The sequence below is a fragment of the Eleginops maclovinus genome, chromosome 2 (assembly GCF_036324505.1).
Source record: "Eleginops maclovinus isolate JMC-PN-2008 ecotype Puerto Natales chromosome 2, JC_Emac_rtc_rv5, whole genome shotgun sequence".
NCBI lineage: Eukaryota > Metazoa > Chordata > Actinopteri > Perciformes > Eleginopidae > Eleginops > Eleginops maclovinus.
Window position 1 is genome coordinate 16,321,172 of NC_086350.1, and position 25,695 is coordinate 16,346,866.

Consider the following 25,695-nt stretch of genomic DNA (forward strand, 5'->3'; position numbering starts at 1 on the left):
CTGGAAATGACCCGTAACCTGTAACACAAGGGCGAGTGGAGTGTGTTCCTGCAGCTTTTTAAGAGGGCCGTGTCCATGAGAACAGACGTAGGGAGTTCCGATAACCCATTTATTGTCCGGACTACACTAATGCCACATTTTTGAGTACGTTAGCTATAAATAGAGACACAGGGACCCAGATGGAGAGTTGTAGACACAGAAAAATAGAAAGACACAGAGAGAAACAGCAAGAGGCTTTGGCATTATGCGTCTCCTCCACAGAGCGGGGTGATTCAGTCTGTCAACGCCCACAGAGCCTGCCCATCCTCATAAAAACAATGATTCTGACTCGGCTCACCAACAACGAAACGTGACATTTAGATCTAAAAAATGGTCTGGAACTCCCACGCAGACACAAAGACAAAATTGGAAAGAAAAAAAACACCACACAAACTATTGAACGGATTACAGAGACATAAATAAAAAGCCTGTGATAAATTGTAAAAAGGCCGATTCACACTGGGAAGTCTAGATGACATTTAAACTCAAACCCTGGAGTTGAACGCACACTTTCTTTCCTTCACGCCCACTCAAATTAAATTAAGCTGAGGCATAATGAGAGAATCTGAAAATATGTTAAGACGCAGCAAAACAACAAGGCGTTTCTGAGAGCAGCTAACAAATATGAGTTGCGTGATGATCCCGTAATCACATTAGTGATAAAAATCCCATTATGTCCTGATTACATCAGCCTCCTTTCTCTCTTTAAGTGCTCTGTAGAACAACCACCAATGACTATGGAAAAATGACTAAGCCATTTCCCCTATAGGCTAGCAGCCAAACAAAGCCTTGCTTAACCCGTCCCCTCACATAACCCACAGTGTACTGTCACATTGCACATAGCCTGTAGATCCTCTCTCATAGCACCCACTCACTGACTATACAGACTAAAATAAAACCTATCTGTGAAGCAATGACGGAAGATGTACTCACACAAAATCTAATTTGAGACAGTGGATAAAACCAAATTTCACCCTTTCTGTCATTCTGCACTCATGCCTTTCAGTTTTAATAACACACTGTCTTTGCTTCTTCCTTCATCTTATTTGTATTGAGAATCCTCTCGCACATAATCACAGCCATCCTGCTGTGACCATGTCTCACTTTTACTGTTCTTATTTTCCCCAAGCAAAGTAGTTAATTATCTCAATTATTTATACCCCCTTTCCTACTTGTACTTTTGCCCATTATCCATCTTCACCCTCTTCATACGACACCTATATCCACGACTGAAGTATATGCCTCTCACATTAAAACTGCACATCTGTGAAGGAGGCTGTGGGCTGTGGTATCATGCACCCGGAGCCACAGAGAGATTGGCTGGGGTGAGGTGCGGAGGTTTTTTAAAAAGACCCACTTTAGGGCTACACTTCTGTTCCAGGACCTGAGCGGCTTAATGTCAGGCGCACAAAAATGATAAGCTGCCATATGGCATCAGAAATTCAGTGACAGCCGTCTAAGAAGACTCGTTCCTGTGACTGCTCCTAGTTCTACTCCTTTGACTCCATCATGAATTAAAAGAAGGGAAAAACAAAACTATAAATCTCCACATCATTTTGGGGTTTAACAGCCAGAATAGAGGCTGGAGACGTCTCTGTGGTTTGGTTGAAATGAGGGCGGGAGAGATAAACAGGCGAGAAGAAGCCATAAAAGTTTTTTAAGGGAAAGTGATCACATAAGGGGAATAGGATAGAAAGAAGAATTGCCTGATTTGGAGTAAGACGGGCTTTTTTCTCCTTTGCTCCACAGCCTTGTGTGTCCCTGGGTGATTCTCTAGAATATGTATGTGTGCTCTCTGCTCTGTGAATAGAATATTTAACATTTCATTCAACCCAATTCACCAAGACTAGAGATTGATTCTTAATCTAGAAGTCACAGAACCAATTAGGAGTAAAAGTCAATTTGGGGGCCATTACACTCTAATGTACACTTTCTCTCACTGCGCAGTAAAATGTGCTTTTACCAGGATGTCAGAACAACTGCAACTACACAGATCAATACTGAATGAACCCCAGATCAAAGCAGAACATAATTGCCTTCAGACAGGCTCAACGTTAAGTCACATGGATATAATTTAATATTATATGGTGGATAAGAAAGAGCACTTAATGACCTACATCTCATTTTGTCCAGACTTGCTGTAAAGCCATGTGACAACTTTAAAAACATCTGGCTTTGCACTCTAGACAAAAGCTTCATCTGCAACATCATAAAGAAAGCAAAGATAAGCCATTATTAATTTTGCAAAACTCTCCTTAAGAAAATCCTCTTTACTTGAGGTGGGGAGAAGGGGAGGGTGGGGGTTAGCAGAACCACCGACGCATATTCCTAAGAAGTAATCCAGAAGGATGTTCAGCGGCGTGTGCAGATATCAGGCAGCTCCACAAAGACGCATGCAAATGAATTCAAGTCTCCAGTGGAGTAACAGGGGACCACATAGCAGATCACTGTCAACCGCTGAGCACACATATGGAAAAGCTGAGCCCTCAGCACATTTTGGGACTTAACATGCAACTGAAAGAACGATAAGTCACTAACACTTCCACAACGGCTCTTTTTTCCCCCCCCTTTTCACCTGTCAGCAAACTGTCATGACACATGAGCTCATATCATTTAAATCACTTGGCATAACCAAAAACAGAAGCTAAAGTGGCGGCACTAAAACTAAACTACCTGCATCACAATTAAATATAACAACCTTCTTTAAGACCCCACAAACAGCCTAGTTATTGCCGTCTATTCTTGAGACTCCTCTGTGAACACAACAGTGTGCAAGTTGAGTTTGGAAGTCGTGCTTGGCCCACTTAAGATACAAGAGGAGAGGAGGAGGCCGCACTTTTGCAATCCGCTGCAAAAACAGGATTGCCTGCAGGGGTCACGTCTGGCTGTCTGATGCCTGGCTTTGATGTGCAACAGTTTTTTTTTCAACATTGATGTTTCCCTACAACGCCTCGTTGTGTATGGAAACACATGCATTGATATAGATAGTTCATGAGACACCTCCCCAGTGCATTCACATTTTGAGAGTGGGACTTACGTTGCCGTGGTTGATGAATCCGTGTCCCCTGGCGATGCGGTCCGCCTCCTCTGGCCCTCCATTGATCTGCACAGCCCAGGTGTTGGTGTAGATCTCTGCAGCATCAATCCACTTCAGTTTCGCTGTCTGGAGGACAAGGGCTGTCCACAAGTGCAGCAGGGCCACCCTGGCATCCATGAAAAGGAGAAGACTTCACAGGGCAGTCTATCCGTCTGTCTGTCACTGCTTCCCGCGCAGAGCGGGGCTGCTCCACCTTACAGCAGCAAAGTGGAACAGAGTCCTAGAGATGAGAGGACAGAGGCGGCTATAAACACAAAATGGCTTTCTCAACTAGGTCCCCTCTTGATCTCGAGGAACCTATACTGCAGATACCATTCAGAAAACAAAGCAAGAACTGCAGCAGGAAAAAGCAACACACCCACAGACATTATCATGCATCATACTTAGCTCACTGTCCACTTTTAAACTGAGAGGGAAAAAATGTGCAAAGCATAAAATATCAGGTTTAAACAGACGGGATTTCTGCCAAACACCAAATTATTTTACAATCCTCCCTCATCCATTTTAGACCTGAAATGGTAATGTATGATAATGATATACAGTAGGCATGTCGCAGCAATACAGGACGAGCTCCAAGCAAACCGGTACACAGCTAGTTGTGGCAACTAGACAGGCCAAAGTGTCTGAGGGGGAGGACATTAACATTCTCGCTCAAAAAACTGCTATTAGTTTAAGGATATTCCAAAGTTTTAATTCAACCAACCACTTACTATGTATGAGAGGCTGTTGTACATATTTTAATAGGAATGTAAAATTCCAAGCGTGATAAAAAGGGCCATCATTTGAGCACAAGTACAAAAGAAGAAAAAGGTTTTTATGCTTGGGCATTCAGCAGGCCATTGATTTGAGGAAACGGGCTTGTAAGTCACACATAAAGAGGAAAGATTTGTGGTAGGTTAACTGGCTCTGAGTGAGAAATAAGATACTAAGATGTGAGAATCTGCTAAGTCTATCAGTCCGTCCTAAGAAAGCTGAAGAGGAAGGAGGTGATGCAGGTTTTAAATGACCGTCCGTTCCTACTGTTGATCCTGACAACGTGGCATCAAAGTCCCATTCAGTGAGTCAATCCTTTCTGCACCAATGTGAAAGAAACGGGAGCTGTTCAATCCAAGCTCTTTGAAAAGAACACATTTAAATCTTACTTTATGCTGGAATTTATTGGAGGTTATAAAATTCTAAGAAATTCTATTTCCAGTATAAACCTTCTTATGTGTGCGGGGGGGCTGAGCGCATGGACAGGATGTTCTTCACCTCGCCATGGCAGGATGTTCTATCCAGAATTACTTTTTTTAAAGATGGCAGTAATATTTGAATATTTCAGCGGCCTTTAAGACAATCCCTTTATTTTGAGCACTCAATGGGATTTTAGTTGCCTTGACTTTACATACTGTCAGTTGTGCACCAGAGTTATCTCCTGAACAAGCAGGCAGATTTTAAGGATCTTTGCTCAGCAGTTTTTTAGGCTCCCATGGAGATAAACCCCTTTTCATCCTAATGGCCATGTGGTCTCTCCTCCATGGCCACACTCAGGAAAAATCCACATTTTTTATCCCCACTCACTTAAGACTCTTACAAATGTATCTGTGTGGTGTTCATATTGTCAAACATATTGTTTCAAATTGTGGAGTGTGATGAACTTCTCAGGCTTTAGGGGGATGCTAGAATGCTTAAGACATGTTAATGGATTTTTGAAAAACAATAGGAGTAGATTTTTTCTGCACGTCAAAGCAAACCTGCAGCGTGTATTTACACTCAACTAATAAACAACTATCTACTCTCACAGTGCAGTCCAATTAGGTGGTGATTATTATGGCAGTAGGTGGCAGTTCATTTCATAGCCGAGTCACCTTCTAACACCAGGATACTGGGATAAAGATGGTACATATATAACAACTGTGGATAGCAGCCAATAAACAGCAGAGACATGGAGGGACCAGCTCAGATATATAATGCCCGTCACTGTCCACGTTTATCTTATCATGAAGCTAGTCCATAGAGATACAAGAGGTCTAAAAAGATGTAGATACTCTTAAGAAACAGGGATGAAATGTATCACAATTGCTTAGCCTTGGATCGATTTTTTTTTAAACTATTACTTTTAGTGAGTGCATCCATATTGATTTTCCACAGTGAAAATGGTTCTTGTCAAATAACTGACTATTTCTTGTGGACTTGAAAATTAAACCCACTAAGTTTAATTTAAGAATGGCTTATAGCTTGGCAGCCAGCAATTTTAAATGTCCTGAGGTAATTGGTTTGCAGGTGAGCTGTTGTATTTGCCTTAAAATCTCCATCTAAAATCCATTGTAGGACACTATTTTACCAATATATACATTGGGTTAGGCAAAATAATATCACTATTATATCAATATTGGGAAAGTGAAATTGATATAGTCTTAGATTATGGACTGTTCTTTCACTGTTTCTACTATTCGCCTTAACACAGTCAATAAGCTTACATTACTGATGATAATTTATCAAAATTCAAAATTGTAAATGTTTTGTGAAAGCACTAATAGTTGTCCCTATGGTCACAATATTGATATGCAGTTTTTTGCTAATAAATATTGAGATGTGTGATTTTTCGTCATACCTCCTAAACCTACACACAGGATGACCAAACCCTTTTTTCACTGAAACAATTATACCCTACTTATGCATACCCTAATTATTCAAAAAGGAGATGCTCTTAAATATATCCTTTGCATCAGAGACTTTTAAGAGTAGGTGAGTTGGGAGAGCAGCAGAAGTATTGGAAATATGACCAGGGGCTGTCACTCTTCCCGTGGTGCAATTCTTCTGAGCTCATTAGATGCTTTGCTGGAGTCACAAAAACAGGAGCAGGGGGCCTGCTGTCACCGAGAGGGCTTAAAAGAGGGAAGAATAGATGGAGGGAGAGGTGGAGAGAAGAGGGGGTAACCCTCCCACACAAGGCATTGCGGAAAATAACGAGCACATAATAACATAACGCCCAAAACACCTTCTCTCAAAAGACAGCCTGGAGAGGAGTTAACAAGAGGCTGCTTACAATATACATCAAAGGCCTAAAATGAGATGAATCCTCACCCTTCAAACCACTGGAGAACCTCAGACTTTAGGATCTAGACTACAATGAAAATAGATATCAGTTGCATAACCTTGTTGGAGTACAAAAGTTGGGTAAGTGAGCCAGTGGAAATACAGGGTTGTATGAGTGACCTCCAAATGCACTTTGATAAGGACGGTGAGAGATTTGATTAAAGATATTCCCGTTTTTCAAACAAAGAGAAAACAGAACAGCATCAGCCACAACACATGCCGTAGTTCCTTTCCAAACACTTTGTTTAGATGTTCATTTGAGAAAATTCATTACAGGCAACCCTCTTTGCCTCAGCATCTGAGGCGCACTTGAGGAGCGCACTACACAGCCAACGGCTCCAGAAAGGCTGCTCAGTGACCAACAGAACGCCACTGTAATGAAGACACTCACAACAGTAATTCTTGTCTTGTGACGCCCCCTCACTACTCAAAGGCAGCATGATGAAAGCAAGATATGAAATCAGAAATGCATCAACTCTGTGCATTCATTATTGTCTTCTTGATATCGCTGATTGAGCATGTGGGCAACAGAATATCCAGTAGTGTAGAGCACTGCTGGATATTAATCTACAAACTTACAGATTTGAGGAACACTAGCTTTACAGATCTGCTGCTGTGAGCCAGACGGTTGAAAAAGGATTGCATGAAAGTACATCTAACATGATCTTGGGGGAATTTTGGTATACAGTGATATAATTATGATAAAATTAATACTATATTTTGCTTGATTTGCTATCAATATCTTGACCTTTGCTGATATTTCAGGCTGTTTTATAGCTGTACAATACAATACTGTATTATGACTTACAGCTACATCCACACACATCAGAAGGGAGCTTATTACTGGTCAATGCTTATAACAGATTATTTAAATTGACTTGCAGTTGTGGCATATTAGGAATTTATGTTTGCTAGCGATTTAAATTAACCTACTTACATTTCAAGTGTACTGTTAATCAACGTTATCTTATATTTACTGTTACTGCCTTCTTAGATAATACAGCTTATTGCTAAACCGTTACATTTCTGCCCTCATGAAACATTTTTGTCACAACTTTTAAGTAACCAAATTTGAGGGATCCTTGCCAAATAAATTGTTCATCAGCCAGCTCCTTTACCATTCTCCAACATCCATCTTGGTATTCGCCTTAGAAGTGTTGGTTAGTTGCAGCTGAGTGAAGTGATTAATGTATGACTTAGGCTTGGCTTTATTTCCACTGCTGATTAAAATACTAACGGTTAAACTGTTAATGTCACCGCTTCATCCATAGTATTAGATTGTATCATAGCTCATATCTATATCTACCTATTATAAAGTGCTGGTACTGCAGGGAGAGAGAGGTAAAAAAAATTGGGCTTGAGTCGAGGAAAATTTCCAATTACAATTTCTTACCCATCTGGAAAATGTGTATGACCAGGGAATACACTTGACCCCTAGCTGCACCAGAGAAACTGCCTACTGTACAGCAGCAGAAGCCTATAGTCACATGAACATGTCCAATCTTGAAAATGTGTTGTGTCAAACATAAAGCATGCAATGAAGTTAATGCTTCCACATTAGTATCACTCAATAGAGACGCAAAAAACATAATGTAACGGCATAACACATCTACTCAATTTTTAAAAAGGGGTGAACAGACAATTTCCATTTGTAATGACAAGCACACAAAGCTATGACAGACCATATACAGCCCTCCAGCTCTGTTTCAAGCTGCCCACCAGCTAAATGTACACCCACCATGTGCTCTGGGCTGCCCTCTCACATAAAACCAAGGCACAGGAGAGAACTGCACCATTTGTGAAGTACCACTGACAGCCAAGCATCCTCTCCTGAGAGGGAAAATTGCAAAGTTAAGAGTGTGATTGGAAAACCAGAAGCATTGCATGTTGTGCTCTGTCAGGACAGCAGTACACAGCTGGAAGTGAGCTGTATGGCGATCATCTGAGAACACTTTGAAGTGAGCGACAACACCGTGACAGAGTACCACCACTAAAGCATGATCCATCTTCGCTGCCTACAGGCTACGGAGATGGAAAACCCTGATAAAATGTTGTCTAGGGCAGCAGCAGCAATGTGTCCAGGGGAAAGAATCAATTCTGTAAGTGATGTGACGTCCCACAGAAAGATCCAACTCAATTTTTAACAGGCATCTCTGTTCCCTCTGTCAAATGCCCTCTCGTTAACAACACTCTGCCCTAATTTATAGATACGCTATATTGTTTGTAAGCATATAATTGTATACACGTTTGTATTCCTAACTCTTTCTTCAACTGCATTCCTGTTTTATGCTTCTTATCAAATCTGTGCTTGTAAAAGCTCAATACTGAGGGATTACCTGTATTGTTGAAGTCAGCGCTGGTAGAGGATCAGCAGAGCTGGAGAGTTGGTGTCTGAGTGTTTATCTGATTTACTAAGTCTGGCTTTCTCTAGCAACAAAAAAATGATGCATGACAAACTATTCTAATAGCTTGAATCTCCTAACTTGCCTGGGCAATCTCTATGCCTGACAGAGACAGACAAAAGGATTAGTTTAATAGGGTAATCTTTGATGCGGTGAGGTGGTGTAATCCAATTGAGAATGAAGCTCGGAGCTGTGCAGTTTGCTTCAATCGCTGGTGACCTTGACCTTATCCCTTGTAGAAATCCAGTACAAGTTGCACTTTCAATTAACAAAAAAATAACAAATTAACAAAGACAACCAGGGGGCCAGGGGAAGATAGGATGCATTAGATCACTTTGTATTTAGTTTTTCAGAGTGCTGATTTGAACTGTGCACACTTTGCTTTTCTTAAAATAGACACACCTCAAATGCCAGTGTGCACAGGAATTGTGCATAGTCCAAGCATATATGCCTTGCCTAAGAAGCAGAACTAAGTGGAAGGTATTACAGCATTTTTTGCAATTGATGGGGGATTAAGCCTATTAAGGTTTTGGGATGAATAAGTAAGAGAGAAAAAGCAAATAGAGTTTGTACAAGAGGGACAGAGAAAAAATATGAATTTAAATTGACATTCAAATGAGACAGGAAAATACACATTAAATACAACAGTAACAACACACATGCCATTATCTTACCAGCAATAAACTTTGGAGATGAAGCAGAACAAAGCTGTTCAAGTCATGTCCGCTTTAACAAAAAAAGGTCCACCTATACTGGATAACGAAAGCCTGTAACCCTCACAGGGTAAGGATATACCTGACTGGGAAGACTGGGGAGAGCAACCGGCAGCGCTCGGCAGAGACTTTATGCTAAAATTGCCTTCATGGTTTCCGCAAATACTCCCATTGTTCCCACCCACTCTGCCACAGTTCCCCTCCCTACTTTGAACACATCTAACTCGTGGCTTTAAAAAAGAACTAAGATGCCAATGAGGAGCAATACGTCATGTCTCCTCATTATCTCTCCATCCTCCTCCGGGCGGAGACTCTTCTTTCTCCCGAGGCTTCACTTTCAACTTTAAATCTATCCTGAGGCTGCACGTCCTCTATTTGGTCCAGGAGATAGATAATATTGCAACCCGAACACACACATCTTCCTTCAAAAGTGCTGAAATCAACTCTCCAGTCTCACCTCCTATCCGCCAACAACTTGCCGTGGTTATATTTTGACAGTTAACTTCAGCGGTCGCACCCAGTCGTACCATTTTCTTTAAAGGTTAATTTTACATGGTGAGCTCGCTAGAGTTGCATTAGTTGGCATTACTCCACAAACGAAAAAGTAAATAGACGAGTAGATCAAAAATGGAGAATAAGGGGCTACATGCCAATACTATAACGGTTCCCTACTGGATGGAGATGACAACAAACTGCCACAAACCAAGATTCTCCAGGAAATACGTCACGTTTTGAGCCAACTGGACTGAGGTGTGTTTGATTTGTATCACCGTGGTCGTTAAAATGGGCGGCTTTCTACTTCTATCTAGCAACAAGCAGGAATGAACTAACCTAAGGCTATGTTTGTCCACTTTAAATAAAAAATTAACGATTCATCTTCTTAAGCAGAGGAAATAAATTAATTCGCTGCATAATATGTTGATGAAATTCCCCATACTAGAGTAAACATTATTTATTTACAAAAGTGGCTAATGTTTAACGATTTAGCTTTGAATAAGGCTTTAATTCTTAATTGAACGATGAATGCTTTTCTACTCAACGCTTTTTTTGCGATTGCTATGGCTGCTTGCCTCGATTTCAAGCTCTTTCATTGTTGTTTCATCGTTACAAATTATTTCTGGGCTACGCTTGTATACAAAACACACATCCTTGTTTTCACAAACGTCTGGGTTGTACTGCTGTGTGTGACTGCCATCTTCTGGGTAACTATTTTACTTACACACATAACTTGAAAGCACACCGTACGGTAGAGGGGGCCATAGCAGAAAGCTCTCAGTCTGACTCTGTTTATGTCTACCCGTAAAAGCCTGGTAAGTGAAATCCAGGCGGTGTTCAGAAGCCCCGCTTTAGCACGGACCAAAGTTATCCCGGAATAAGGACAGGACGCATGTGCCGTCAACCCGGATGTAGATATATTTGTTCGGTCTATTCTCCCCTCTTGCCAACTAGTTACAGATTTTCTCCGTATAATGCATTACACATCTTAGAACCAGCTATATAAAGCTTTGCCATTCCAAACCAGTCCAAACCGGGTAACAAGCCGGGACATGTAGCGACTTCTGTGGATGACACTGCATCGGGGCGACAGTTTCATAACAATCTGGTTCCGAACAGCTGCACGTTTAATTCACGGTGAGGCAAAACATGAACTAAAACACCGTGGTGTTGTTGTTTACCACTTTCTAGGCACGTCACTTTCTAGGTATTGCTGAAGTGGCATTGACAGAGGTACGCTGCTTATATTTCCCCATGATATTGTGTTGCAGAATACGTCCTGTAACTTGAAGCATGGACTTTCGCGGGAGGAGGCATGAGCGAGGCAGCAACTGGACCGACCCGGAGATAGTGGAGCTGCTGCAGCTTTGGTCTGATGAGTCAGTACAGATTGAACTAGAGAGCTCACTGCGAAACCAGCGTGTATTTGACCGCATAGCCCACATTTTGCGTGAAAAGGGCATCTGCCGTACCGGGGACCAGTGCAGGGAAAAGATAAAAAAGATGAAGCTGGAGTACCGTCGCATTAAGGACAACCATAAAATGAGGTCATGGAAGTTTTATGATGTGATGGACAGGGTGCTGGCGAACCGACCAGCTATTACCTACTCCTCCTTGGGGGGAGCTGTCATAGCTCAACATGTGTTTCAGAGCCAGGGTGGGCCTGACTCATACCTGCAAGGAGTCCCAGCAGTCACCTTTGGGTCTTCTTCCTCAGGGGGGTTTCTATTTGGTCATCCCCCAAAACCTGGTGATTCGCTGGACATTAAATGTGAAGATATCGAGGAGAGCATGCTGAATCCAGGTGTTGCCCCCCCTGACATGTACTATGGATCTGGAGATGAACAGGAAAATGATGGGCAGTCTCTACTGGGGCAAGAAGACTCTCCGGGCCCTGGAGAGAGCTCAAAAAATGCAAGGATCTCCCCTTCAGGTAGTCATTTCAGATATAATGATTATTATGACTATGTCTATAACTGTCATTAACATGAGGTCATATGTGTAATCAAAATATAATTTGTCATGTCTGTAGGTTTTAGTGACCTGAACACTGCCGGTTCTGCCACCCAGGCCGTTGGTGGTCATGCACCAAGAGACACTCCTGAGCTGCCCAGTCAAAATGGCCCTCAAACCCAATCTTCTGTGAGACAGAGGAAACGTCGCCTGTGTGGCAAAACATCATGGGGTCTTGGGGGTGCTAGATGCAGCGGTCAAAGGAGCCTGGATAAGGCCTTGGCCAGCTTCCTGACCTGGCAGCAGTCAGCAGAGGAGCGCCTTCTCACCCTGGAGGAAGCGCGTCTGGAAAGAGAGCTGCAGGCCGAGGAGCGTAGAGAACAGCGGGAAGAGAAGAGGGCAGAACAGGAGCGCCAGCACGAGCTCCGCTTGTTCAGCATGCTTACAGGGGCATTGGTTGCTGTCAGACAGGGCGCTCCCACCGCTGCGACAACACCGACTGACCCCTCCTGCTCACCCCTACCTCATCTGTCAGCCTCACTGGTGACCACATCCGCCCCTTCTGTCTCATCATCTTTATCTCAGCTGCCTTCAGAAGCTCCCACTGTGCTGGCTGCTTTCACTCAGGAGACGATAAAGTCAACACCGCCTACATCTGTCAAGCCCTGCAAAATGTCCCAGAATGTGTTGGCAACAGAGAGAGGAGCAGGCAATCTTGGCTCTAGCCTATACCTGTCCAATCGTGGTAACATCATCCGACAGCATCTGGGCATCCTCCAGGAGGGGTTTGCTCAATATGGGTTGGACAAACACCACGACAGAGATAACCCCGATGTGAGTGTGGGTCATAAATAAGTAGCCTTCGCTGCTGTCAGACAGCGCTTATGAGGCAAAAAATAACGTGTGTTTTTCTCACTTCCAGGGTATAATCAACATGGGTACAAGTGAGAACAAACTATGCTATGACCTTCTTCTTACGCGGGTAAGATTAATTGTGCAACCACATCCTGGTAATTTAAATGATTTTGCCCACATTCACATATTAGTTTTTCATTTTCCTTCCTGCTACAGCTGACCAGGCCTGAAATGCTACAAATTGACCCCTCATTGTTGCAGTATTCAGACTGGAGGGGACATACATTGTAAGTTATTGGACATTTATTTTTGCTTCATATGAGAGGCTTGTAGTAAAGTTTCATTTTAACTAGACCTTTTAAAGTAAAAGCCCTCTTCCAACCTCTCCATTTCTCCCCCTTTCAGCCTAAGAGAGGAGGTTGCAAAGTTCCTTACTCACTACTGCAGTTCTCCAAACCCACTGAAGGCTGACAATGTGAGTGAACATTATTGCTTTTGCTGCTGGAGTGGAAAACAAGTTATTTGAACAGTCTGTGAGACAAAGGCATTTACTTTTCCCCCACAACATGAGAGAAGGACATTTTTACACCATGTAAATTATGACTGTTGATGTTGCCCAATTTGCACATCAATTTACACACAACATATTGTATAAAAGTAAAAGATAGAATTATTCTCCAAGAGTTTAAACTACTGAGCACTCATACTTAGTGCATCACAACATACATATACATTAATTCATTAATAATTTCAAATGAGTAAGGAAACTATTTTCAGAACCAATTGCACTTTTGTCTTGCATGTTACTTTTAACTATAATTTGCTTATACACAAGCAAATAAAATCAACTGTAGGATTATTTATTAATTATTTTTGGACATTGTGGTCTTCTTACTTTTTAGAAGAAACTATTTATTGTAAGGGGAAAAAAAGGAACTAGAGCACACCTATTGACTTGCAGCCTTTTAATTGAGCAACCGGACTGAAGTTTAGGCACTATTTTGTTTGGTCTGATTGGTCAAATGTATTCATTTCACAATGTACCTATCAGAATACAGGCTGTAAAATGTTCCTTTTTCCTTTTTGTAGTTCTTAATCAGGGTCTGAAATAACATTGTTCACAGTCTGGCACAGTGGCATGCTGCAGGAAACAAGGTGCAAAACTAAGGAAACCAGTTCAATCATTTACCCACCATTAAGAATATGTCCTTTATGTTAGATGTATCTAAACTAAAAGCAATTTAGCTTTACCCCTTGGCTTTCTGGGTGCCTTCTATTTCAGGACTGGAAGGTGGGATGGTTGTGTGGACATGCATGCACAAACATCAATGTGCAGTAGGCAGTACTGCAAATAATATACTATCAATACATTTTCATTTATACAGACTTGAATTGACAATTTCGATTATAAATTAAAACTATGGCCAATAGCGCAGCTTTTATACAGTCCTAGCTATTCTGAGTTACTTAAACAGGTCTTTCTGTTGTGCATTTTCCCTGTCCACCAAACAGCCAACCATTAACCTGCACTTGGCAGGTGGCAGGCACTAATTTCAGACCCTCTGTGTAACCAGTCCATTGAAATTTAGAGCCCATCTGTGATTTGTGTAGGTCCTCTTCCCATGACTAATTCTGATGTTCAGCAATTTATGTAATTACTGACAAATAAGTATTTACATTTTCTTATAATGCTGCTTCAGAAGACCGTTTGGATAACAGCCATTCATTCCCTCAAATGATGACAGTGAATTAATGTATCTGAATAACTTGTAATGATTATTAAGATGTTAAGTACTGCTCCTGAACTAACATATCTTTTTTCTTGTTTAACCAAATTAATTTGCAGATGTAATGAATGGCTGTTGTAGTAGGTGGATGAATATGTAGCAAATTAATCAGCCTCCTTCTGTGCCTTAATTGGGTTTTCAGAACACAGTGAATGTGTGTGTGTTTTTTTTCCTAGGTTGTGGTGATGAATGGCTGTGGCTCCCTCTTCTCGTGTATCGCTGCGGTAATTTGTGACCCTCAAGGTAGGTTCAGACTACACTGACATCCAAACGCAATACATCCATATCCATACTGAATGAATACAAATATGTCCACTAAATCGGCTGAAGTTGTTTCTTTGTTGCCTTTTGTATTAAAAATGATCATCATAATAAATAACAGCATGAGGAAGTTGTAGTATAATCATATAAACCTAACACTTTTTCATTAACGTGATTATTTAGGCAGCTACATAAATAGCTTTTTAAGCCTGAAAAGTGGACCAGTTACTACAAACGTTCATGGTAAACCAATAATTTGTGTGAATATGTACAATATGAAATGAAAACTTTGATTGTAATATAAAGTTATTGGTAAATTTGATTCTAAATAAGCAATGAAAATGCCCACTAATAAAATATGGGTGTTGATGTATGTGTTTTTGTATTTAATATGGTGTTTGTGTTTTTTATGTTGCAGATGCCATTCTTATTTCTACTCCTTTTTACGGTGTTATAACTGAAGATTTACAATTATATAGTGATGTGAAACTCTTCCATATCCCTCTTGACTGTGAGGTAGGAAAAGAGAGATGGTTTTACATGCATCGCATACTATGTATTGGTGTTCAACATGTTTGTTCTATTTGGTCTTGTTTTACATTACGGTATAGATTCAATATACTGCATTGAAGAGCATCATGGGATCTTGCGCAAGGTGTATTGTCAGTTTTCCAATTGAATGTTTTTGTCTTGGTATTCTTTTATTTTTAGGGTGATGGCAAAGACAGTCGGCCCTTCCACCTTACTGTGAGCAAACTAGAAGAAGGTTTAGAGAGGGCTAATCAAGAGGTAAGCCATGACCGCATTTTATTTTGAAGCACTTACCCGTAATGAATTATTAAAGAAAAACGAAACCAGTCAAAAAAGGCTTTGTATTTAGAAAATAACCTTGGACACTCTGTGTTCCCTCAGTGATTTGCTTTGTTTATAAAGATTGAAGGCACATTTATATTTATTAGGAAAAACTTTGCTTCTCTTTTAGGGTCTAACGATCCGAGCTGTTATCCTGATGAACCCCCACAACCCTCTGGCTGAGATCTACACCCCCGAGGAGATGGTTGCCTTCTTGGAGTTTGCCAAAAGGTATGTTTGCCCCACTATTATCTCAAGCTGTGGCCTAACACTGTAATCCTCTCGGCAGTCCTTCGGCTCCTTTAAGCACATGGCCGAAAGCACTGCAAACAGTTCCTAGTGTTGATTCTTTATTTTACGGCCCAAGAGCTCTGTCCCATGTGTGGAATATCAAGCGCTCTGATGGAGTTTTATCACCTCTTCTTACCATCAGCATATTGTCAAGTGCAGCTATGAGCAAAGGAGTATCCTGCATCATCCATTGTTTTCTAAATGATCATGCCAGAGTAATTCCCTCCACAGACGCTTGCAGGCACTGAGCTACTGTAACCATACACCACAGTGCTTTTACACTGATGCAGGACGCTGAGGAGAACAGTTTACATTTCTGTTTCATTTTCCTTTGTCATAAACAATCATTGCAAGTATAAAACCAAGGTTTATTAATGCTCCACTATATTTATTTTTGTTATCTTTTTTCCATGCTTTCCCTCTTTAGAAATGAGCTCCACACTATCGTTGATGAAGTGTACATGCTGTCGGTCTTTGATGAATCTGTCGCCTTTCACAGTGTCCTCAGTATAGACAGGTACTTCATGAACCTAACCTCTGCATGATTGCTCTATTACACCCTTAATCATAAAGACTGTGGCCGAAGACAGCCTCTTAACTGCTAACGGTGTGCACTTATTTTAGTTTGCCCGACCCACAGAGGACACATGTAATGTGGGGGATGACCAAGGTACGTACTGTTCTGGGCTGCATGAGTGTGTGACATTGTGAGAGTTTTATATCCCTGTTCACAGGACAGGGAAATCTCAGACTTTTTAAAGTGGGTTTCATTGTTCTTTTTTCATTCACTCCTCTTGTTACTTCTAGGACTTTGCTTTGGCAGGATTCAGAATAGGCACTCTGTACACTGAGAACAGAGACCTCGTGGAGGCTTTGGCTCAGCTGGGCTCCTTCCACGGTATCTCTGGAACCACACAGCGCCAGGTAGCACAACTGCTTCAGGACAGAGGTATGGATCAAAGCTTCATTTGTGCTTTTTGTGAATGATATCTTAATGAGCAAAGTACCAACTTTATGTCCCAGGTTGAAGGTTTATTGGAGCTCGGCCAATGAGAACAGATACTGAGCAATACAGGAAACACATTGTACTCACATTATATATTACCATAAGTTCTTTAGCATAGCCATTCCCCTTCAATATTTATCTTAAACAAGGCTATTTGTTTGTTAACAAATTCTAAGAAAGGCAGCCGTGTGATTGCTGTTCTTATGTTTAGAGACTTTCTATCATCGTGACCTCTCATGGCAGAGAACACTGGCCAGTCTTAACTCTTATCAGCTGGGAGCCACAACTATAGAGATAAGGTTTATGTCAATATACTTAAGATTCAACAATTGCTTATCACTTTTGTAAACACATTTCTGAAGAAAATAAACCAAATTCTCACCCTTTCTCTATTGTTTTCACATTCTCTTCTCTTCTTTTCCTGTTGTAAAAGTGTCCTTTTTATGTTTTATAATTCAATGATATCTGCTTTTGCCTATGTATTTCTTTGTATGTTTACATGTGTATTATTAAATTGGTGAATAAAGCAAAGTACAAAGACAAATGTGTGTTTGGTAAATTTCAGTCGTAATTCACACTTATATAATCAGCTATCCTTGTGCAAAGCTGTTTGTTTGTTTACATTCCTAAATCCAATCGTTTTGGAAACAAGCTTTTCAATAACTCAAACTCAAATGTGCATTATTGCAGTTTTCATTCTTCCTCAAGATATCACCCCCTTTTGTGGCTTCCTTTTGATATGACAGGAGCGCAGCAGGGTTCTGCTGCACAAAGGCATGTTCCATTTAATTCACACCCACCTATTGTCGCTCTCTTGTATTTCAGAGTGGATCAATGAGGAATTTCTGCCTAAGAACAGGTGCAGACTGAAAGCCGCTCACAGCTACCTGACAGGAGAGCTGCAGAGTATGGGCGTCCCCTACCTGGACAGACCTGCTGCGCTCTATGTCTGGGCTGACCTCAGAAAGGTACCGAGACGAATGCCATGCTAAGATGTTTTCAGTTCTTACTCTGACTGACATTCAACATAACCCCACATCTCTATTGTATGTGCGACCTGCCGATATGATCTGTCAATTCTGTCCCTTCATTTTTCAAGTACCTCAGAGAGCCATCATTTGAGGAGGAGCTCTATCTGTGGAGGCGTTTCCTCCGACATAAAGTGGTGTTGAGTGCTGGGCAGGCCTTCTACTGCTCAACGCCCGGCTGGTTCCGCATTGTCTTCTCCGACCAACAGCACCACCTTCAGCTCGGTGAGTCTGTAGTTTAATACGCTCACTTACCTGTTCATCTTCTCTACATCTAATAATATATCTTGATATCTATTTTTCAAGTTTTGCTGCCTTAAACTTGACATTGATTCTGATCTATTATTTCATTCCTTCAGTCTGCGGTTGGTGTTATTCTATGTTATCTTCTGCAGTTTTTTGTCTTGAACCAAGTATTGACTGGATAATAGTAACTGACTTGTTCTGTTAATGTTTTGCGTTATGTCAGGCCTGAAGCGAATGAATGCGGCCTTGAGAGAAATTGAGGAAAAAAACATCAGCCCTGATTCCCTCTCTATCAAAGAAGCCAGTGAGGAGAGCAAACAACCAAAGCAAGAGGAGGGTGCAGACTCAGACAATGCTGCAGTTGTCAATTCAACATCATCACCTCAGAGCAAGTCATCGGAGCAGCCGAAGGAGAATGATAGCCCTGTGCCTGACACAGACCCGCTGGCCATCGGGGATTTAGTGTTTTTGGACTGCGAGGCATCAAAGCACGTGGACAGTCTTGACTCTCTTATTGGCACCCTCAGGCACCAGATCCATTCATCCGATTGGCTGGAGAAAAACACTCCAGAGCTGTCTGCTGGGGAGGACCCAGAGATTCTTGATGTATTCAAGGCCCTGCTGCAAAGAGCCGGAAAGTAAGCTTAGGATAAACATGCACGAACGTAGCTGCCAGCTTTCAAGAGGCAGTTCTTCAGCATCCTTCTTAGTCCCTGCGTTTACAGTGAAAAGCTTGACACAAACACCTGACTAAAGAAGAGAGAAGAAGAAAAGAAAAGCCATTAAGGCCAGCATGGAAGGACAGAACAGAGTACTTTCTGTCTGAATCTCGAGGCCTTATATTTTAGCTGCTAAAGAACACAGCCTTGCTTTGTTATTTATCTACACCGAAACATTGTTAGTTTATTAACAAATCTAAATGAATGCCAAATGTTAATCAATCAAAATCAGTTAGGTTGTACTGTTTAACATTTTGATCTCAACTTTGTCTTTATTATTTGGTTATATGCACTTTATTTTATCAGAATGTTTGTAGTTAATGAACTGTGATTAAAGGAATGAACTGTCTTAATTTGAATCAAATATTTTATTTGGAGTACATGTTTTTTATTTTTATTTACACACTATCTTGTTTTGTATAAAAATTGCTCATGTTGTAACCTTTTTTTCTCGGTGGGCTGTGGGCGCCCTTCAGTTGCAACGGAGGCAAGGAAAGTGGGTGGTATGACGAATATGGGAGATATCTGATATCTCGTTGTGAGGAACAGTGAGTGGGATTTCCTTAAATGTTTTGTCACGGATGATGACATTCTGACACCCCCCACAGATTTTCTCCATTTGATATAAATCGATTTCTTCATGCTATATTGCGGAATATCTTTCAAGTGTCAAGGATTTTAGACCTATCAACTTCCTTTTAAGATCCATTTATTATGAATACATTTTTATGTAAACTCTACACAGACTTCTGCTTCCTCAAATATTGAATAGCAGTTGTTGGTGCTTTCACTTTCTGTACAGTGTGAGCTGGTGGGTCACAGTGGAGAATTCAGGGGGAAATTCAGACGCTGTCTGGGGGAGTTTCCATTGCAGAGGCGGAGTAAACACTGAACAGTTTGATTTGCGAGTTAAGTCTTGTGGACCTGAGCAATACAAGCAGGGTGTTCAGTTTGTACAGTAATATTTGTACAGCAGTCACCGTCCTGTAAGTAGTTCCTCTATTGTTTTACCTGTACACAGAAGTACCTCTCAGTTTTGTTACAGACACCTTTCTATTTTCTACAACAAACAACAAAGGTAAGACAGTTCTTTACATACAATTTACATGATTAAAGCTGGTTTAGAAACAAATGTATTGTTACTAAACTTCAATGCAATAATTGCATCTTAATTTCTTTCTGTTTTGTCTGTTTTCCCCACCAGTCGAAATATGAAGTTTCTGGAGCTTGAGAACGCCATAAGTCGCTTCAGGTTTTCTCAGTCCTGTGTGGGGTTGGCAGGTTGCCTGTGTGTGAGCTACGCAGTCTGGACACCGTTCTGGCTGAAGGAGAGGGGACTCTGGACAGAGTGGAATAACACTGACCAGACAAATCATATAGGTGGCAATGACTTCAGCGGTGAGCAACAAGCCACATTTACATTTTTCGCATTTTACTGCAGTCAAGAAGTTTAATTTGTCATCTGTCCAAAGATGTCACTCATGGTGAAGCCAAATTTGAATGACTGAGAAAATGTATGAGGCAGTGCAGCATGTTTAATAAGGGCATACACTTGTCTGTATTGGAAAGGCACTGATCCTCAGGGTACCTTTTTCTTTACACCTCTGTATCTTGAGAGGATCAACATACAGAGAATTTGAGAAATCATGGGTTGCAGAGGAGCTTCTCAGTTGTAGCAATAAGCATGTAAGAGCTCGCTCCTGTAGAGCGATGAATTCCTTGAGTTTTCACAAGTCTTGGCTCGACGTTAATGTGCTGAAATCTTGGTCAGCTTTTCTTTGTCAGCTAGGCTACTATCAGAACTATAACAAACAGTGTCCCTTGTTTTTGTATTCCATTGACATTGTTACTAAGCAACTCTGCTTTTTGAATGGATCTAATTTGGTCAACCCCTCTTACTATACAAACATAAGAACCAATTTACATGGATTTTTCGAATTTCAGTTTAAATGGTAAATATCTGTTGAGCCACTGTGGATACATCCATGGTTGAACAAAGAAAAATGTCTTGCCTAGAAAAACATATATTTAAATATGATATAAATATATATACAGTAGTAGAATATGATTTAGATAAGAGGCCAAATCAACAACTTGCAATATATAATATACTCGTAATATTATATATACAATAAAAACGGCAGGGCTTTTGGATTGATAAAAGTATTTGTGTTTGTATTTGCTTAGTCACAGGCCATATGGACGGCTTAATAAGTAAATAAATAAGCTATGAAATATGTGTTTAAGGGATGCCCCCTTGTAAGTGAAACAATGTGCTGGTTATTGTTAACATATAGTAATGTTCCTCCTTTCTTTTTTTTATTGTGCAAGCGGAATTTCAGAATGAATGTTTTAGTCATGTAAACTACCTAAAAGTACATGAACTTTTGTTTTTACGCCATTGGTTTCAGTTTTAGGCAGAGCTGTTAGGCCTACCATGTTTCACTTCAACACTCTGCTTATTTATAGCAGACACGTGATGTAATTATGGCAAAATACATTATCAGTCATTACCTTTCTCATTTTGAACTGTGCGTTTCTCCTACAGCCCTGAAGGCAGAGAGAGTATTTGGAGTTCTCTCCTTCTTGATGGCTGTGAGCACTGGGGCTCTGTGTCTGGTGTTTGCCCTCTGCTGGACATCTGAGACGGTGCACTCCTACTCCAACACGCGCTCTCTCCTCATGGCAGGACAGGCCCTGTACCCCACCACTCTGCTGCTGTTCACCATGGCCTCTACAGGTAACACCATGACACTGCTCAGAACATTTGAAACCTGAGCCACACACCATGTTTTTCTGTTTCAATACATATGTGTTCCTAGTAAAGCAGTAAAACATATCCCCATTTCCATTTAACCTCCAAATAGCCTTTTGGGTTCATGTCAAACCAACCTCTCCAGAAGTTCTGTTATGTACTCCTCATTTACATTCCCTGCAGGGCAGCAGTTTTTTAAAGAGACTTTTAACTTTCCCTGGAATTGTAGTTCATTATCATACAAACTCTTTTCTAAAGCTCCAGGCACGTAATAATTGACCTTAATGACTTTTTTTCTTTTCCCCACAATGATACTTGATTTGACTCGATTTTCTCCTCTTTCTATAGGTTTCTTCTTTCTCCTCAGCTGGTCTTTTTTCACCTATCAGCATAGGGAAGAAATCCATCAGGACTTCTCCAGCCTCGGCTCCTCCTATTGGCTAGGTGCCTTAGGTTGGGTCCTGCTGTTGGTCGTGGAGATGATAGTGTTTATAGCTGAGCAAGCTGTTGTGCCTGACATCCAGCCAGACTTAGAGAAAGCTGTGGAGTCCTGGCGGATTTCCTCTCAACTTAAGGCCGCTAAGCGCTCTTTCAGTGATGGTTATTGCCCTGGAAACAGCATAAGCAACATGGCTCCTAATAGCCTTGAGTGAAGTGCAGAGATGAGGACATGACAGAGGAAATGAAAGTTAATGTGTAAGTTACACATTAAAAACACAGACTTAATGAGGAACCAGCAATTCACACTTGCATCTTACTCTCACCCTAGATAGAGCCCCGGCATCAAGCTGAGAGGCCTGTTTAGGGATCGTTATTATTATTGATCTATACAACCAGACTAAATAATGATTAACTGTGTTGGGAGTTCAAGTGTTTGCCAGAGGAATTAAGTTGGATTCCTGAAAGTCTCCAGCTTTCTCAAGAGCTGATCATAGCGGTGATTCTCCACCTTGTTTCCTGTATTGACTCAAAAGTAAAACACACTAAGGACCAACAATACTGGCTGGTAAACTGGGCAGTAAATGTAAGAGGACAATTGTTCTCTGACAAAGTGTAAACTAGTGGTTGTTGTCCAGGTGTGCCCTAGGCCAGAATCAGATCCAGCTGCGGGTTTTTTTTGGTCAGATTTATGTTATCAAAACACTCACAAAACATTCAACTTGTACCTGGACAGTTGTTTTGTTTCAAGGACTAGTATTTCAATGTCTCTGTATAAGCTGCAATGGTGTTGATGTAAGTTAAATTAGCGCCATCATTATATATTTTTTTCACAATGGGTTTTTTGTTGTTTTCTACAAAGAATGTAAATATCACTTTAATGATTCCTGTTTTTAATTATCTATTGTATGCATGTTCAACAAGGATACATTTTACTATGTTTATCATGTGCTGTCCTCCACAGCTAAATAAAAGTCGTGTACGTTTACTTCATGTGTGTCTGTCATAGAGGGTATTATCAGCTCATATGGCTGAGCAAGATGGTTGACTGCTTGGACAGTGTTCCTGCATCTGCCTACAAGGAGTTGCAAGTGTAGTGGAGCAAAGGTTTTTTCCAGCCATTCCTACATATATCAGCTTTTTGAAAAACCAACCCAGCGCATTTTCAGCATATAGTTCCAAACTATGCAGAGTATTTGGACCATCCAACAACAGACTGCCTCCAAAGTCGTTATTTACTTTTCTCTCACACATTTCCTGGAGGAGAGGAAGCACTCTGACGCTGGACGGCTTATGTTTATGTTCTCCACCTGCCAAAGTAGGGGAGAATTAAGTGGCTCTGGCTCTGTTAATTGGGCGTTAATCAGGTGTTGCTCTAATTAAAAGGCAGTTCCACCCTGTTGGGCCCTGGTAATGAGTTTGTTATTAAATCCACAGAGGATTTTTGTCTCTTTTTCAATTTACCAACAGGGTAGTGCTTAATTGCTGTGTAAATGAGGGGAATGTCCTTGAAGGTTGTCTTGCATCAGCACCCGATCCATGGAGCTTCCCCACCCAAACTCCAAACCTATTCAGTTCACCTCTTTAGTCCAGCTGTGCCTCTCCGCAGTAGCTGTTATTTTAATCCAATGCTAATTCCTGAAAAAAAACAACCTCATTTGCTGAATTGAGAGAGTATGTATGCCACTTTCTCTCTTAAAAAAGTATTTCCTTTTTCTAAATTCTTTTTTCCCCCTGGAGGGTGTTGTCTGGGCCTTTGAAAGCATACAGTCTTTTGTGGCTGCCGGTCTGTCATAAACAAACTCTCAATTTTTCCATTCCACCACCACAAACACCTTCACCTTCCTGAGAAAAATAGACCAAAGGTTGAGAATGCCTTCAGAGAAAGACGGGCAAATCAATGCGGAGCTAGAAAGAAAAAGATAGTGAGACGTTTAGGCACAAAAGATGAAATGACAGATGAATGGTGGAAGATGTTAGGCACAGATAGACAGGGGGGCCAGATAGATACAGAGAGATTGTAGCTACTGATTGTTGAAGGGCATTTTCTACAGAGACATCAATCAGGAGATGGCACCAAGATTGAGGCAGGCCGCCAGCGATTTCTACCCGCAGACAGAAGCATGTGTAGAACACAACCTGGGATAAACCACTGCTCTTCATATCATTATAGACCAATTATACAGCCATGTTCTGCTAATTACAGTTCTAACACTATCCCGTCCCATCCCACAGTATAATGCATGTGCTTCTCTTTGCTCCTGTGTGCTTGTGCTCATTGAGATATATGAATACATGTGCTTGCTAACATGGTGAAGCATCCTGAATTAGACTTTTTTTTTGTGCTGTATACTTGTATTTTGTGGTGAAGAAAGCAAGCTGTTGTTTTCAGCTTTACCTTTTGGTGGTGCTGGTGTAACATGTTTTGCTTTGCTTCTTGCAATGAAATCCAGTGAAATGGGAGACACTGCTCTCATTTGACGAGTAATGAAATCACCAAAAAAAGGAAAGCGTGTGTATTGTTTGTGTTTGATTATTATCTGTGAGGTAGACAAAGTGTGATTAATATTCTGTAGCATATTTCAAAGGATTTTGAGCCAGAATGTGCCGGACTACTTAATAAGTCAATTTTTATTTGGCTCGATGTGGGAGCATGATGAATTATGAAATAAAGTGCGAACTTGATGCCTTTTGCAGTTTTATTTCCCCGTGGTTCACATAATTCACTCAGAACATTTGCAAAAACGCTAAGGAAATATGCAGAATTGAGTTATGAAGATAATAGTTGGGCAGACCCTGTGCCATGGAGCTCTCTACCATCCTCTCTTACTAAACCCTACCAGTTTGCTTTCAGGGTCAAACAAGGGAAAGATGGTGCTGTGGCATGCCTCTTTCACTAACTGCTCCAACACCTGAAATCTGCAGGCAGCTTTGCCTCCTTCTTTTTGCCAACTTCTTCTCTACTTCAACACAATGTGACTCCACCAGATAAACCACAAACTTTATTCAATATCTGAACATCCCTACACTCCTAATCCACTGGGTTCATAATTTCACCAGCAACAGACCCAACCCATTTTCATATCCAACTTGGTCAGGTAATTCACTTGGTTAAACCTAGGGTGTCACTCTTCAACACGAACCCTCACATGAAATGATTGTACTAGTACTCTACAGTCACAGTGAAGACAAGGTTAACACTGTGAACAAAAAAACAACACCTTTAAACTAACATTCAAGCTGCTTAGGGCAGTGTCCTACGGCCCTTTCTTTACGCCGTCTATACAAATAACTGTCAAGCCTCTAACCATCACCACATACTTCAAATATTCTGATGACACTGCCATACTTTGACTACTCATTAATGAAACTCTGTTACAGCCTACCTTAAAAAAACTAAATTTCTGACTTTACAGTCTTTACACAACAGTATTGCAATAACATGTACTTGCAGATAAATGTGGAGAAAAAAAGGGAACTGGTAATAAGCATATCAAACAAACCCTGCACTGGACTGATCTCCACCCACATTCATTATACGACATGATCAGAGGAGAAGCTTTAAATATCCCTGACTCATCGTAGACAATCAACTCAGTTTTGATCAACACAGTGCTGACATGCATTAATGATACAAGCAAGTCTTTTGTTGTGGCTTTACAAAAAAAGTGTTGACTCCC

At 41.0% G+C, this 25,695-nt stretch overlaps 3 protein-coding genes across 4 annotated transcripts in view; 2 read left to right on the plus strand and 1 right to left on the minus strand.

Annotated features, from left to right (window-relative positions):
• Positions 1 to 10,031, minus strand: part of furinb (furin (paired basic amino acid cleaving enzyme) b) — a 71,147-nt gene extending 61,116 nt beyond the window's left edge. Inside the window, exons 1-2 of one of the 2 annotated variants that reach the window (XM_063876323.1) lie at positions 9,787 to 10,031; positions 3,077 to 3,356 (exon numbers count right to left, since the gene is read on the minus strand). In XM_063876323.1, coding sequence (XP_063732393.1) covers positions 3,077 to 3,253 — 177 coding nt within the window. In that variant the 5' untranslated portion in view covers positions 3,254 to 3,356; positions 9,787 to 10,031. Of the gene's footprint in view, positions 1 to 3,076; positions 3,357 to 9,290 lie in introns of both variants that reach the window. The other variant, XM_063876315.1, reaches the window with a different exon arrangement.
• Positions 10,032 to 10,546: 515 nt separating this feature from the next.
• Positions 10,547 to 19,175, plus strand: accs (1-aminocyclopropane-1-carboxylate synthase homolog (Arabidopsis)(non-functional)). Its single transcript, XM_063875283.1, has 16 exons — positions 10,547 to 10,961; positions 11,096 to 11,757; positions 11,857 to 12,611; positions 12,700 to 12,759; positions 12,849 to 12,919; positions 13,038 to 13,107; positions 14,596 to 14,662; positions 15,099 to 15,196; positions 15,392 to 15,469; positions 15,663 to 15,763; positions 16,251 to 16,340; positions 16,448 to 16,493; positions 16,631 to 16,772; positions 17,655 to 17,797; positions 17,929 to 18,082; positions 18,327 to 19,175. Exons 2-16 carry the CDS (start codon positions 11,118 to 11,120, stop codon positions 18,743 to 18,745), a joined length of 2,934 nt encoding a protein of 977 aa, XP_063731353.1. The 5' UTR covers positions 10,547 to 10,961; positions 11,096 to 11,117; the 3' UTR covers positions 18,746 to 19,175.
• Positions 19,176 to 19,545: 370 nt separating this feature from the next.
• Positions 19,546 to 24,700, plus strand: si:ch211-256a21.4 (uncharacterized). Its single transcript, XM_063897658.1, has 4 exons — positions 19,546 to 19,900; positions 20,027 to 20,220; positions 21,371 to 21,562; positions 21,926 to 24,700. Exons 2-4 carry the CDS (start codon positions 20,034 to 20,036, stop codon positions 22,228 to 22,230), a joined length of 684 nt encoding a protein of 227 aa, XP_063753728.1. The 5' UTR covers positions 19,546 to 19,900; positions 20,027 to 20,033; the 3' UTR covers positions 22,231 to 24,700.
• Positions 24,701 to 25,695: the final 995 nt, after the last annotated feature.